Here is a 15,403-nt window from a genome sequence, read left to right as displayed (position 1 = left end):
AATGGAATGTTGGCCTTCATTGCGAGAGGGATGGAGTACAAAAGCAGGGAGGTGTTGCTGCAACTGTATAAGGTATTGGTAAGGCCGCACCTGGAGTACTGCGTGCAGTTTTGGTCACCTTACTTAAGGAAGGATATACTAGCTTTGGAAGGGGTACAGAGACGATTCACTGGGCTGATTCCAGAAATGAGGGGGTTACCTTATGATGATAGATTGAGTAGACTGGGTCTTTACTCCTTGGAGTTCAGAAGGATGAGGGGTGATCTTATAGAAACATTTAAAATCATGAAAGGGATAGACAAGATAGAGGCAGAGAGGTTGTTTCCATTGGAGGGGAGACTAGAACTAGGGGGCACAGCCTCAAAATACGGAGGAGCCAATTTAAAACCGAGTTGAGAAGGAATTTCTTCTCCCAGAGGGTTGTGAATCTGTGGAATTCTCTGTCCAAGGAAGCAGTTGAGGCTAGCTCATTGAATGTATTCAAGTCACAGATAGATAGATTTTTCACCAATAAGGGAATTAAGGGTTACGGGGAGAGGGCGGGTAAGTGGAGCTGAGTCCACGACCAGATCAGCCATGATCTTATTGAATGGCGGAGCAGGCTTGAGGGGCTAGATGGCCTACTCCTGTTCCTAATTTTTATGTTCTTATGTTCTTATAAATCATGTTACGGCTTACAGAGTTCCATTACAAATTTCCGTATCCTGTCTCTATTAGTTCAAAGAGTGTCAGTCCTGTCGTCCAACTAGGGGTTGCCTTGAGATTCATTAGTACTCGGGATAGTACTGAGGGAAGTCCTTATTAGTCAGGAAATTGTGTTGGGGAAATTGATGAGATTGAAGGCTGATAAACCCCAGGGCCTAATGGTTTGCATCCCAGAGTACTCAAGGAGGTGGCCTTCGAAATAGCAGATGCATTGACAGTCATTTTCCAACATTCCATAGACTCTGGGAGTGGAGGGTAGCCAATGCAACCACACTTTTTAAAAAAGGAGGGAGAGAGAAAACAGGGAATTATAGACCGGTCTACCTGACATCGGTAGTGGGTAAAATGATGGAATCAATTATTAAGGATGCCACAGCAGCGCATTTGGAAAGTGGTGACATAATAGGTCCAAGTCAGCATGGATTTGTGAAAGGGAAATCATGCTTGACAAATCTTTTGGAATATTTTGAGAATGTTTCCAGTAGAGTGGACAAGGGAGAACTAGTTGATGTGGTGTATTTGGACTATCAGAAGGCTTTTGACAAGGTCCCACACAAGAGATTAATGTGCAATGTTAAAGCACATGGGATTGGGGGTAGTGTGCTGACATGGATTGAGAACTGGTTGTCAGACAGGAATCAAAGTGTCGGAGTAAATGGGTACTTTTCAGAATGGCAGGCAGTGACTAGTGGGGTACCGCAAGGTTCTGTGCTGGGGACCCAGCTGTTTACATTGTACATTAATGATTTAGATGAGGGGATTAAATGTAGTATCTCCAAATTTGCGGATGACACTAAGTTGGGTGGCAGTGTGAGCTGCGAGGAGGATGCTATGATGCTGCAGAGTGACTTGGATAGGTTAGGTGAGTGGGCAAATGCATGGCAGATGAAGAATAATGTGGATAAATGTGAGGTTATTCACTTTGGTTGTTAAAACAGAGAGACAGACTATTATCTGAATGGTGACAGATTAGGAAAAGGGGAGGTGCAACGAGACCTGGGTGTCATGGTTCATCAGTCATTGAAAGTTGGCATGCCGGTACAGCAGGCGGTTAAGAAGGCAAATGGCATGTTGGCCTTCATAGCGAGGAGATTTGAGTACAGGGGCAGGGATGTGTTACTTCAGCTGTACAGGGCCTTGGTGAGGTCACACCTGGAGTATTGTGTACAGTTCTGGTCTCCTAACTTGAGGAAGGACATTCTTGCTATTGAGGGAGTGCAGCGAAGGTTCACCAGACTGATTCCCGGGATGGCAGGACTGACATATCAAGAAAGACTGGATCAACTGGGCTTGTATTCACTAGAGTTCAGAAGAATGAGAGGGGATCTCATCGAAACGTTTAAAATTCTGATGTGTTTTGACAGGTTCGATGCAGGAAGAATGTTCCCAATGTTGGGGAAGTCCAGAACCAGGGATCACAATCTAAGGATAAGGGGCAAGTCATTTAGGACCGAGATGAGGAGAAACGTCTTCACCCAGAAAGTGGTGAACCTGTGGAATTCTCTACCACAGAAAGTTGTTGAGGCCAATTCACTAAATATATTCAAAAAAGAGTTAGATGTAGTCCTTACTACTAGGGGGATCAAGGTGTATGGTGAGAAAGCAGGAATGGGGTACTGAAGTTATATGTTCAGCCATGAACTCATTGAATGGCGGTGCAGGCTCGAAGGGCCGAATGGCCTACTCCTGCACCTATTTTCTATGTTTCTATGTTTCTATCACCTCTCATTCTTCTGAATTCCAATGAGTAGAGGCCCAACCTACTCAACCTTTCCTCATAAGTCAACCCCCTCATCCCCCGGATCAACCGAGTGAACCTTCTCTGAACTGCCTCCAAAGCAAGTATATCCTTTTGTAAATATGGAAACTAAAACTGCACGCAGTATTCCAGGTGTGTCCTCACCAATACCTTATCCACTGAGCAATGGGGGCGGCCCCAACACATTTCTCAGCCTATCTGTCTGTGACAGGAATCCTAAGCCTGTTCTCTGCAGTTCTATCAATCCTGCCTCTGCTCGCTTGTAAATAATTCCACATTTTTATTTGTTCAGTTATTGCTGCATAAATTCATAAAGCTCTGTGTTGGCAGCAAGATGTCAATTTTCAGATTTTATTGAGCTAATAACCTGTAACTTACAGACATGTTGCGTCTTTGAAGGGTTGCACCCAAGGACTTTATATTCAGAATATGATCAAATCTGCCGCTCGTATTTCCAAGCCTCCCGCACGACCTAGATGAATGTTTGATGGATGTCGCTACCCTACCCTCAGGCCCTGTCACATGGTACCCGGGATACAGGGCTCCTTCCACAATCCAATCACAGGAGCCAATCTTGTTCAGCCTTCTGATGCTGAGGTATTTCGTCGCTGACACGTTCTGAATTATCACCGGTCCCTCTGTCCTTGTAGAGGGCTCCGTGCTTTGTCTCGCAATGGTGGGTCAGATTCAAGGGCACTCTGCCCTTAATTGGGGGCAGCTCCTGTTGTCTTCATTTCCTCACATATTTAGGGGTGTCTGGCCATGTTTACGACTGTATTGATATAGAGGACACTGAAATAACAGGGTTCAGCTGTTATAGGGGACACTCTGTGAAATAACAGGGCTGTACTGATACAGGGGACACTGTGAAATAATAGGGCTGTATTGATACAGGATTCAGCTGACATCGAGGACATTGAAATAACAGGACTGTACTGATATAGGGGACACTCTGTGAAATAACAGGGCTCTGCTGATATAGGGGAAGTTTTGTAATAATAGGACTGTACTGGAGCACTGTGAGCAGTTCTGGGCACCACACCTTAGGGAGGGTATATTGGCCCTGGAGGAAGTGCAGCGTGGGTTTATCAGAATGATACCCGGACTCCAAGGGTTAAATTACAAGGAGAAATTACACAAACCAGGGTTGTATTTCCTGGCATTTAGAAGGTTAAGGGGTGATGTGATCGAAGTTTTCAAGATATTAAGGAGAACAGATAGAGAGAGACTGTTCCTGCTGGTTTGGGAGTCGAGAACTAGGGGGCAAAGTCTAAACATTAGAGCCAGACCTTTCAGGTGTGAAATTAGCAAAATCTTCTACACACAAAGGGCGGTAGAAGTTTGGAACTCTTCCGCAAATGGCACTTGAAGCTAGATCAATTGTTAATTTTAAATTGGAGATTGATAACTTTAGTCAACCAAAGATATTAAGGGATATGGGGCAAAGGCGGGTATATGGAGTTAGGTTGCAGATCAGCCGTGATCTCATTGAATGGCGGAGCAGGCTTCATGGCCTCCTCCTGCTCCTTTGTTCCCATAACAGGGCTGTACTGATATAGGGGTCACTCAGTGTACTGATATAGGGGTTACTCAGTGTATTGATATAGGGGTCACTGAGTGTACTGATATAGGGGTCACTCAGTGTACTGATATAGGGGTCACTGAGTGTACTGATATAGGGATCACTCAGTGTACTGATATATGGGGTCACTGAGTGTACTGATATAGGGGTCACTGAGTGTACTGATATAGGGGTTACTCAGTGTACTGATATAGGGGTCACTCAGTGTACTGATATAGGGGTCACTCAGTGTACTGATATAGGGGTCACTGAGTGTACTGATATAGGGGTTACTGAGTGTACTGATATAGGGGTTACTCAGTGTACTGATATAGGGGTTACTCAGTGTACTGATATCGGGGTCACTCAGTGTAATAACAGGGACGTACTGGAATAGGGGACAGAGGTTTGTGCAATAACAGGGGTACCCTGATATAGGGGACAAACTGCGCAATACCAGGGATATCCTGATATAGGGGTCAAACTTTTCAATAACAGGGAAGGGGACAAACTGTGCAATAACAGGGATATCCTAATATAGGGGACAGAGGCCGGAATTTCGCTAACGGAGGCGAGTTCGATGCGGGCGGCACTGGCACTGGAAAATCTGCTCCGATGTGCAGCCCATCCTCTCCCTTCAATCTTGCGTGGCTGGGACTGGTTAAGCCTGCCCTGAGGGTCTGATGACATCATCTGATGATGCATCATCAGCCGGTTTGCTTAAAGGGACCATGCCCAACTTTTTGTTGACAGTTGTGCTGTCAGTCTTTTGCAGCATTGAGGTGCTGCAAACACTGACAAACATTGCACAGAGGGGCACGACTGCACTCAGGCTTTCCATCACTCCCTCCACATGTTTATATGTCACAACACACAGGGAGGTCCTCTTCCCTTCCCATGGACGGAAGAGACCTCCCCAGGACACCAACGTAGCCTGGTTGCACATTGCACAGGAGGGCACGAGCAGGGATGTGGTCAGGAGGACCAGGCTGCAGTGGCGCAAATCATTTAATGATCTCTGGATCATGAAACGTTACTGCAAAGCCACACTCAACTCACACTGTGCCACTCATCACATTCCCATCACTCTGCCTTCCCTACCCTACCCCTGCATATCCTTACTCACACCAACTTACCTTGCACTCCACCCATCCCTCTCTCTCTCTATTCCCCATCTAACTAGCCACCCTCACACTCAACCAATCATACCAACTAACAACATACAAGGATAGGCACTTGGGTCCTTTAGCCAATGTTGATGTATTGTTAATGTTGATGTGTTGTCAAACATTGAAATCTTTATTTTCAGCACTTTATGTTCTTGGACAGATTTGTGGGCACCATTGGAAGTGGCTTAGTGAGTTGCAGTGAATGGTGAGACATAACGGTACTTCCCACAATGGTGAGGAGTGTGAAAGGAATGGCTTGGGCATTGCAGGGATGCTTTATGGTGCTGGTGTGGAGTGGTACCAACCTGGCACATCATGTGGCAGCCAGGGTGCACAGTGTGAAGTGAAGTAAATGTGGCCATGGTGAGGCCATCCCTGGCCTCCCAGGCAGCAACATGGTCGGGTGCTGATGCCCTGTGTCCTGTGCAGCATCAGGTGATTGCGGAGAAGTTTGGCGTTGTTGTTGGTGCTGCTGGTGTGTCTGGTGCTGCTGGTGTTGGGGATGATCGCGGTGGGATTCTGAGGACCAAGGTGAGATATTTCAAGGGCATCGATGCTGCTGGAATAGATGGCAGGTGAGGTTGAGATGACAGAAGCGATCTGTCAATGGTGACAGAGATTGCTCCAAGGAGGTGACAGTGAATAGAGAGTTCACTGCAAACACTTCCAAAGTGCATACAGCTCAAAGTATCTTCCAAGTCCTGAGTTCTTCAACTTCTGACATTGGAAAGTGAACAGCTGTGAAATGGTAGCTTTTATACCACTTCTGCAGCTGTCGACTAGCCAAAGTAGTAGAGAGTCACTGAAACCCGACACATTTACCTGGTGTGAAACCCAAGGGACGGCAAACCCATCAAAAGGTTGGTCATATTGTAAGTGCTTGACTTTAGGCCTCCTAACTAGCATTTAAGTACCTTTTACTGAGCTTAATTACCTGTCCCGCTCACACGGAGGCGGGTTCAACGCGAGATCCTGACTCGCTGTCAATCACGGCCTCCAATCCCGCACTCGCAGGGCTGGGGAGATTCCAGCCCGGGTGTGCAATAACAGGACTGTACTGATAGAGGTGACACTGTGTGTAACAACAGGATTGTACTGATACAGGGGACAAAGAGTGGAATAACAGGACTGTACTGATATAGGGGACACTGTGTGCAATAACAGGACTGTATGGATATAGGGGACTGTGTAATAACAGGGCTGTCCTGATATAGGGGACATTGTGCAATAACAGGGCTGTATTGGTTAAGGCTGCACGGGGTTGAATCTGCCCTGTACTATCTATTGGATGCTCTGTTGCCAGGCAGAACCATCTGTTTGTCGTTCTATAGTTGCTGCACTGGGCTGTGTGGAACTTTGATCGGAATAATAGCCCGTCTCTCATCGACTGACGCTGTTAATGTTAACAGAGGGTGTGTGACAATCACATCTTACTTTTAAAACCTTTCTCCTTTGTTTTTTCACAGAGAGTGTGACTGAAGTAAAAACAGACATCTATGTCACGAGTTTTGGGCCAGTGTCTGACACGGACATGGTGAGTGGGGTGAGAAGATGCAGTGTGAGTCTCACTGGGCTGTGTGGGGTGGGGAGGCAGAGGAGATGGCAGTCTGGGTCTCAGTGCATAATGTGAAGGGGTTCAGACGTTGGGGGTCTGGGTCTCAGTGGACGGTAAGAGGGGGGTGCGAACATCAGCACATTGAGCCTGCTCCGCCATTCAATCAGATCATGGCTGATCTTCTACCTGAACTGCACTTTCCTGTTCTATCCCCATATCCCTCGATTCCCTTAGAGTCCAAAAATCTATCGATCTGAGTTTTGAATATACTCAATGACTGAGAATTCACAGCCCTCTGGGGTAGCGAATTCCAAAGATTCACAATCCTTTCAGTGAAGAAATTCCTCCTCATTTCATTCCTAAATAGCCAACCCTGTATCCTGAGACTATTACTACTCTTGATAAACCTGCGTCATCACCACTGACGCGGTCCCAAAGTCCATGGTCACCTGTTTTTACCAGAAAGACAGATAAAACAGTGTGACTCTTCTTGAGAGCCCAATGGGTTCATTGCACAGCATGCGTTTGTCAATTCCTGATTTCTGTCTGACATGGCGGGGAAATATCCACTCTAATTAAGAAACTTCAAATGTAACAATACATGATTTAAGTTTACATACAGCAATGCCAAAGCTGTTGCTCAGTGAAGATAAAAGCAGAGTTAATGTGATACCGGAACAATTTCAATCAGCTGCCTGTGGCAGGGCATAACATCTGTGCTGTGAAATGTGGGCAGACACAACCAGTGCAGCCCGTGCAGCTAGTGCAGACAGTGCAACCAGTGCAGCCCATGCAACCATTGCAGCCAGTGCAACCAATGCAACCAGTGCAGCCCATGCAGCCAGTACAGACAGTGCAACCAGTGCAGACAGTGCAGCCCGTGCAGCCAATGCAACCAGTGCAGCCCGTGCAACCGGTGCAGCCCATGCAGCCCATGCAACCAGTGCAGCCAGTCAACCAGTGCGGCAAGTGCAGCCGGTGCAGCCAGTGCAACCAGTGCGGCAAGTGCAGCCAGTGCAGCCAGTGCAACCAGTGCAGCCGGTGCCGCCAATGCCACCCGTGCAGCTAGTGTAGCCAGTCCAAACAGTGCAATCAGTGCAGCTACTGCAGCCCATGCAGCCCGTGCCACCAGTGCAACTAATGCCGCCAGTGCAGCCAGTGTAACCAGTGTAGCCAGTGCAACCAGTGCAGCTAGCGCAGCCAGTGAAACCATAAAAACATAGAAACATAATAATGTACAGTGCAGAAGGAGGCCATTTCGGCCCATCATGTCCGCGCAGGCCGACAAAGAGCCACACAGCCCTAGGTCAGAGCCCTGAAGGTTACATATGAACATATGAACAATGACGGAAAGGCAAAGAGCAGCCAGCCCAACCAGTCCGCCTCACCACAACTGCGACATCCCTTATACTGAAACATTCTACACTCCACCCCAACCTGAGCCATGTGATCTCCTGGGAGAGGCAAAAACCAGATAAAAACCCAGGCCAATTTAGGGAGAAAAAATCTGGGAAAATTCCTCTCTGACCCATCCAGGTGATCGAAACTAGTCCAGGTTACTGCACTTTAAGTGCCCATCCAACCATCTCTTAAAAGTGGTGAGGGTTTCTGCATCCGCCACTCTTCCAGGCAGTGAGTTCCAGATCCCCACAACCCTCTGCATAAAGAAGCTCCCCCTCAAATCCCCTCTAAACCTTCCACCAACCACCTTAAAACTATGGCCCCTCGTAATAGCCCCCTCCACCAATGGAAATAGACCCGTACTCTCCATTATGTCCTCAATATTTTGTACACTTCAATGAGATCTACTCTCAACCTCCTCTGTTCCAATGAGAACAAACCCAGCCTTTCCAATCTGTCCTCATAACTAAGATTCTCCAATCCAGGCAGCATTCTAGTAAATCTCCTTTGCACCCTCTCCAGTGCAATCAGGTCCTTCCTATAATACGGCGACCAGAACTGTAATCAGTACTCCAGTTATGGCCTAACCAAAGTATTATACAGTTTAAGCATAGCCTCCCTGCTCTTATATTCTACGCCTTGGCCAATAAAGGCAAGCATTCTGTATGCCTTCTTAACCACCTTATCCAACTGGCCTGCTACTTTCAGGGATCTGTGGACAAGCACTCCAAGGTCCCTTTGTTCATCTACACTATTAAGTGGCCTACCGCTTAATGTGTATACCCTTTCCTTATTAGCCCTCCCAAAGTGCATTACCTCACATTTCTCTGAATTAAATTCCATTTGCCACTGCTCTGCCCACCTGACCAGTAGATTGATATCCTCCTGCAGCCCATGACTTTCCTCTTCATTATCAACCACACAGCCAATTTTAGTGTCATCTGCTAACTTCTTAATCATACTCCCTATATTCAAATCTAAATCATTGATATATCCCACAAAAAGCAAGGGACCCAGTACTGAGCCCTGCGGAACCCCACTGGAAACATCCTTCCAGTCACAAAAACATCCATCAACCATAACCCTTTGCTTCCTGCCTCCAGGCCAATTTTGGATCCAACTTTCCACTTTGCCCTGTATCCCATGGACTTTAACCTTCATGACCAGTCTGCCATGAGAGACCTTATCAAATGCCTTGCTAAAGTTCATATATACTACATCGTATGCACTACCCTCATCAACCCTCTCGGATACCTCCTCAAAAACTTCAATCAGATTCGTCAGACACGATCTTCCCTTAACAAATCCATGCTGACTGTCCTTAATTAATCCTTGCCTACCCAAATGCAGATTTATCCTGTCTTTCAGGATTTTTACCAATAATTTTCCCACCACTGAGGTTAGGCTGACAGGCCTGTAATTACTCGGCCTATCCCTTTCTCCCTTCTTAAACAAGGGTACATTCCTCCAATCCTCCGACGCCATGCCCAAATCCAAAGAGGACTGGAAAATGATGGTCAAGGCCTCTGCTATTTCCTTTTTTACTTCACTCAACAGCCTGGAATGCATTTCATCCGGGCCTGGGGACTTATCTACTTTCAAAGCTGCTAAACCCCTTAATACTTCCTCTCTCACTATGTTTATTTCAGCCAGAACAGCACACTTCTCCTCGATAACAGTACCTGCATTTCCCCTTTCTTTCGTGAAAACAGATGCAAAGTATTCGTTAAGAACCCTCCCAAACACTGCAGCCTGCGTAGCCACTGCAGCCAGCGCAACCAGTGCAGCCAATGCAACCAGTACAGCCAGTGCAACCAGTGCAGCCAATGCAAACAGTGCAAATATTGCAGCCAGTGCAACCAGTGCAACCAATGCAGCCAATGCAAACAGTGCAAATATTGCAACCAGTGCAGCCAGTGCAACCAGTGCAGCCAATGCAAACAGTGCAAATATTGCAGCCAGTGCAACCAGTGCAGCCAATGCAACTAGTGCAAACATTGCAGCCAGTGCAGCCAGTGCAACCAGTGCAGCCAATGCAACTAGTGCAAACATTGCAGCCAGTGCAGCCAATGCAACCAGTGCAGCCAATGCAACCAGCGCAAACATTGCAGCCAGCGCAGCCAATGCAACCAGTGCAGCCAATGCAACTAGTGCAAACATTGCAGCCAGTGCAGTCAGTGCAACCAGTGAAGCCAATGCAACCAGTGCAAATAGTGTAACCAGTACAGCCAGGGCAACCTGCATTACGCAGCTTTCAAGTAAATTTAAAGAAACTTTGTTGTATGAAAAGCCATTTTACTTTATTTTTCCAAAGTCTTTGGATTTCCGGTTGCCTAACGGCTCAGTCAGCGGCCAGAGGGGGCGTTTATGGGATTGTAAGAGGTTACCGACAGTGTTTAGCGCCCCGATCGAAATTCATTACCGGCTCCCCGGGGGCACAGACCAGTAGCGCCCGGCTGCTGACGATTGCTCTGCTCCTGAGGTATTCCGGACGCTTGTGCCCCGGTCGGTAAATTCAGTGCAGCCGCCTCATTGAGTGCCCGCCAATAACACCATCTGGGAAAACAATGGGTACAGGCTGGCAGAGACGTTAACTGGTGGTTGCTTAAAGGGACGAGGAAGCGCTTCCCTCGGAGGTCACAGTCAGTGCAAGGTTTACACACAGCACAGTGCGTGAGTCTCAGTCACAGTCAGTGGAAAAATTACACACAGCACAGTGTGTGAGTCTCAGTCACAATCAGTGCAAGGTTTACACACAGCACGGTGTGAGTCTCAGGCACAGTCAGTGCAAGGTTTACACACAGCACGGTGTGTGAGTCTCAGTCACAATCAGTGCAAGGTTTACACACAGCACGGTGTGTGAGTCTCAGTCACAGTCAGTGCAAGGTTTACACACAGCACGGTGTGTGAGTCTCAGTCACAGTCAGTGCAAGGTTTACACACAGCACGGTGTGTGAGTCTCAGTCACAATCAGTGCAAGGTTTACACACAGCACGGTGTGAGTCTCAGTCACAGTCAGTGCAAGGTTTACACACAGCACGGTGTGTGAGTCTCAGTCACAGTCAGTGCAAGGTTTACACACAGCACGGTGTGAGTCTCAGTCACAGTCAGTGCAAGGTTTACACACAGCACGGTGTGTGAGTCTCAGTCACATTCAGTGCAAGGTTTACACACAGCACGGTGCGTGAGTCTCAGTCACAATCAGTGCAAGGTTTACACACAGCACGGTGCGTGAGTCTCAGTCACAGTCAGTGCAAGGTTTACACACAGCACGGTGTGTGAGTCTCAGTCACAGTCAGTGCAAGGTTTACACACAGCATGGTGCGTGAGTCTCAGTCACAGTCAGTGCAAGGTTTACACACAGCACGGTGTGTGAGTCTCAGTCACAATCAGTGCAAGGTTTGCACACAGCACGGTGTTTGAGTCTCAGTCACAGTCAGTGCAAGGTTGACACACAGCACGGTGTGTGAGTCACAATCAGTGCAAGGTTTACACACAGCACGGTGTGTGAGTCTCAGTCACAGTCAGTGCAAGGTTTACACACAGCACGGTGTGTGAGTCTCAGTCACAGTCTGTGCAAGGTTTACACACAGCACGGTGCGTGAGTCTCAGTCACAGTCAGTGCAAGGTTTACACACAGCACGGTGTGTGAGTCTCAGTCACAGTCAGTGCAAGGTTGACACACAGCACGGTGTGTGAGTCACAATCAGTGCAAGGTTTACACACAGCACGGTATGTGAGTCTCAGTCACAGTCAGTGCAAGGTTTACACACAGCACGGTGCGTGAGTCTCAGTCACAATCAGTGCAAGGTTTACACACAGCACGGTGCGTGAGTCTCAGTCACAGTCAGTGCAAGGTTTACACACAGCACGGTGTGTGAGTCTCAGTCACAGTCAGTGCAAGGTTTACACACAGCACGGTGTGTGAGTCTCAGTCACAGTCAGTGCAAGGTTTACACACAGCACGGTGTGTGAGTCTCAGTCACAGTCAGTGCAAGGTTTACACACAGCACGGTGTGTGAGTCTCAGTCACAGTCAGTGCAAGGTTTACACACAGCACGGTGCGTGAGTCTCAGTCACAGTCAGTGCAAGGTTTACACACAGCACGGTGCGTGAGTCTCAGTCACAGTCAGTGCAAGGTTTACACACAGCACGGTGTGTGAGTCACAATCAGTGCAAGGTTTACACACAGCACGGTGTGTGAGTCTCAGTCACAGTCAGTGCAAGGTTTACACACAGCACAGCGCGTGCGCAATTGGTGTGCAAAATTTAGTGACTGAACTTTAGTTAGCGCCCACCCCAAGTCAGGTGTAGAACGGCAGTTTCTGCGCCACCTTCAGCTCCTCGCTCGATTCTGACCAATGCCCTGACTGAGGCCCGGCCAAATATCTCCCCCTGATCCTAATAAAATTAACTCTGGCAAATAAATCTTCGTCCACTTTGACTTCCAATTTTTCACACATTTTTGTAAGAATTGAAAATCTGTTAAAACAAGCAGAAATCATTTATAACATGACAGTTCCTGTCAGGGAAGACAGCATTTTAGTTTCTTCATCTCTGTTTAAAAAGAGTCGGTTTTCCCTGGCGATGCACCAACAAATGTCTCAGATTAAAGCCCAATTTTTGTTAAATCATTTATTCCTGTTTAGTAGTGGAGTGATGTCCAATGCTCCTTACATTATCAACTCTTTAGTAGTTGGTTTCGCTCCAAATTGTTTCCATAGCGATGGAAGTAGATCCTCTGATCGTTCCTGTGTTTTGCTCCTGTTGATGTTTTTCTCACCGCTGTCAATCACAAAGGGTGCTCCATCTTCTGAGCAGCCCCCATATTCCCGTACAACCAAAGTGTCTTGTACTGATCTCATCTTCTTAGATCCGAAACTTAGCACAACTTCAGTCACATTAATTACACTAAACATTCAATTTTCTTCATGTTACAAGTTCATGTCCGGAACTAGAATTTCACCGTGGCCACAATAAAAGTCATTTTTTCACAATGTAATTGTTACACTCATAATAAATGGTCAGACTGAGTACTGTGTGTAATGAGCAAGTGTGACCTTAGCTCCTTTATTACAATTCCAGAGTGTAGGTACCTCGTGGGAAGCCTGCTTATATACTGTACTCCCAAGGGATGCTGGGATCCCTTGGGATTCCAACAGGTGGGCCCTCCGGTGGTCAGGTATGATGCAGGTTTCAAAGGGTTAAATATATAACATCACTCCCCCGTGAAGTCAACAGTACCACTTATTTACAAGGTGAGACGATCTGGAGCTTTGCAGTCCCTTGTCGATCGTCTCGGTACAAATGCGGGTGTGGGTGGGTTGGTCAGTTCTTCACTGGGCCGTTGGGCAGCGGGCCTTGCTGGGCTGCTGGGGATGATCAGCTCGGTTTCATGGTCAACTGTGATGTCAGTTGCCACTTGTGTGTGTGTTGGAAGGTCAAAGTTTGTGGTGTCCTCTTCGGGTTGCTCGTAGCTGTTGGTGAACCGCAATTTGATTTGGTCCAAATGTTTTCTGTGCGTTTGTCCATTGGTCAGTTTAACCTGAAATACCTTACTCCCCTCTTTGGCTGTGACCATGCCAGCGAGCCATTTGGGACCATGTCCATAATTGAGCACAAACACGGGATCATTGATCGCAATATCGCGTGACAAATTTGCGCGGTCATGGTACACACTTTGTTGATGCCGCGTGATCATGGAGATCAGGGTGGACAAGAGAGAGCCTTGTTTTAAGTGCTCTTTTCATGAGCAGCTCAGCTGGGGAAATCCCGGTGAGTGAATGGGGTCTGGTGCAGTAGCTGAGCAGTACTCGGGACAGCTGCGTCTGCAGGGAGCCTTCCGACACACATTTCAAGCTTTGCTTGATGGTCTGAACTGCCCGTTCTGCCTGGCCGTTGGATGTGGGCTTGAATGGGGCAGATGTGACATGTTTAATCCCGTTGCGGGTAATGAATTCCTTGAATTCAGCACTGGTAAAGCACGGCCCATTGTCGCTGACTAGGACTTCTGGCAAGCCGTACATGGTAAACATGGCTCGTAGGCTTTCAATGGTGGCCGTGGACGTGCTTACAGACATTATTGCACATTCGATCCATTTTGAGTAAGCGTCCACAACAACCAAAAACATTTTGCCTCGGAATGGGCCCGCATAGTCTACGTGGACCCTCGACCACGGTTTGGAGGGCCATGACCACAAACTTAGCGGTGCCTCTCTGTGTGCATTGCTCAGCTGAGAGCAAGTGTTGCACTGGCGCACGCATGATTCTAAATCTGAGTCGATGCCGGACCACCACACGTGAGATCTGGCTATGGCTTTCATCATTACAATGTCCTGGGTGGCTGCTGTGCAGTTCGCAAATAAATGTGTCTCTGCCTTTCTTGGGCAAGACCACGTGATTGCCCCACAATAGAGAGTCCGCCTGCACGGACAGCTCATTTTTGCGTCTGTGGAATGGTTTAATCGCTTCCTGCATCTCCACTGGGACACCGAACCGGCTCCCATGGTGGACACAGTTTTTTACCAAGGACAGTAAAGGATCCTGGCTGGTCCAGGTCCTGATCTGGCGAGCCGTAACGGGGACTTCTTGTTCTCAAATGCCTCCATGACCATGAGCAAGTCAGCTGGCTGTGCCATTTCCACCCCAGTGGTGGGCAACGGCAGCTGACTGAGAGCATCTGCGCAGTTCTCTGTGCCCGGTCTGTGGCGGATTACATAGTTGTATGCCGACAGCGTGAGCGCCCATCTTTGGATGCGGGCAGAGGCATTGGTGTTAATCCCTTTGCTCTCCGAGAATAGCGATTTGAGTGGCTTGTGGTCAGTTTCATGCTCGAATTTGAGGCCAAATAAGTACTGGTGCAATTTTTTTACCCTGTAAACGCAGACCAGAGCCTCTTTTTCAATCATGCTGTAGGCCCTTTCGGCCTTGGATAAACTCCTGGATGTATACGCAACCGGTTGTAAAATCCCCGATTCATTAGCCTGTTGTAACACACACTTGACCCCCTATGACGATGCATCGCAAGCTAACAGTAATCGTTTACATGGTTATACAGGGCAAGCAGTTTGTTAGAACACAATAAGTTTCTGGCTTTCTTAAAGGCAACCTCTTGTGAATTCCCCCATACCCAGTCATCTCCCTTGCGCAGTACCGCATGTAGGGTGTTAGATCTCTTAATTTTGAATGAGATGCGAACTCCGGTGATAGTTTAACATAACTTTATTCTGGCAGCTGCAACAAACTGCTGGCTT

At 47.6% G+C, this 15,403-nt stretch overlaps 1 protein-coding gene across 1 annotated transcript in view; it reads left to right on the top strand.

Moving 5' to 3' along the window:
• Positions 1 to 15,403, top strand: part of LOC139266173 (gamma-aminobutyric acid receptor subunit alpha-3-like) — a 232,825-nt gene that overhangs the window by 30,925 nt on the left and 186,497 nt on the right. Inside the window, exon 3 of the mRNA XM_070884006.1 lies at positions 6,661 to 6,728. Within this exon, the coding sequence (XP_070740107.1) occupies positions 6,661 to 6,728 (68 nt within the window). The remainder of the gene's footprint in view (positions 1 to 6,660; positions 6,729 to 15,403) is intronic.

The sequence above is a fragment of the Pristiophorus japonicus genome, chromosome 6 (genome assembly GCF_044704955.1).
Source record: "Pristiophorus japonicus isolate sPriJap1 chromosome 6, sPriJap1.hap1, whole genome shotgun sequence".
Classification (NCBI taxonomy): domain Eukaryota; kingdom Metazoa; phylum Chordata; class Chondrichthyes; family Pristiophoridae; genus Pristiophorus; species Pristiophorus japonicus.
Note: the sequence above shows the minus strand (reverse complement) of the source record. Positions and strands in the feature narration are given on the sequence as shown.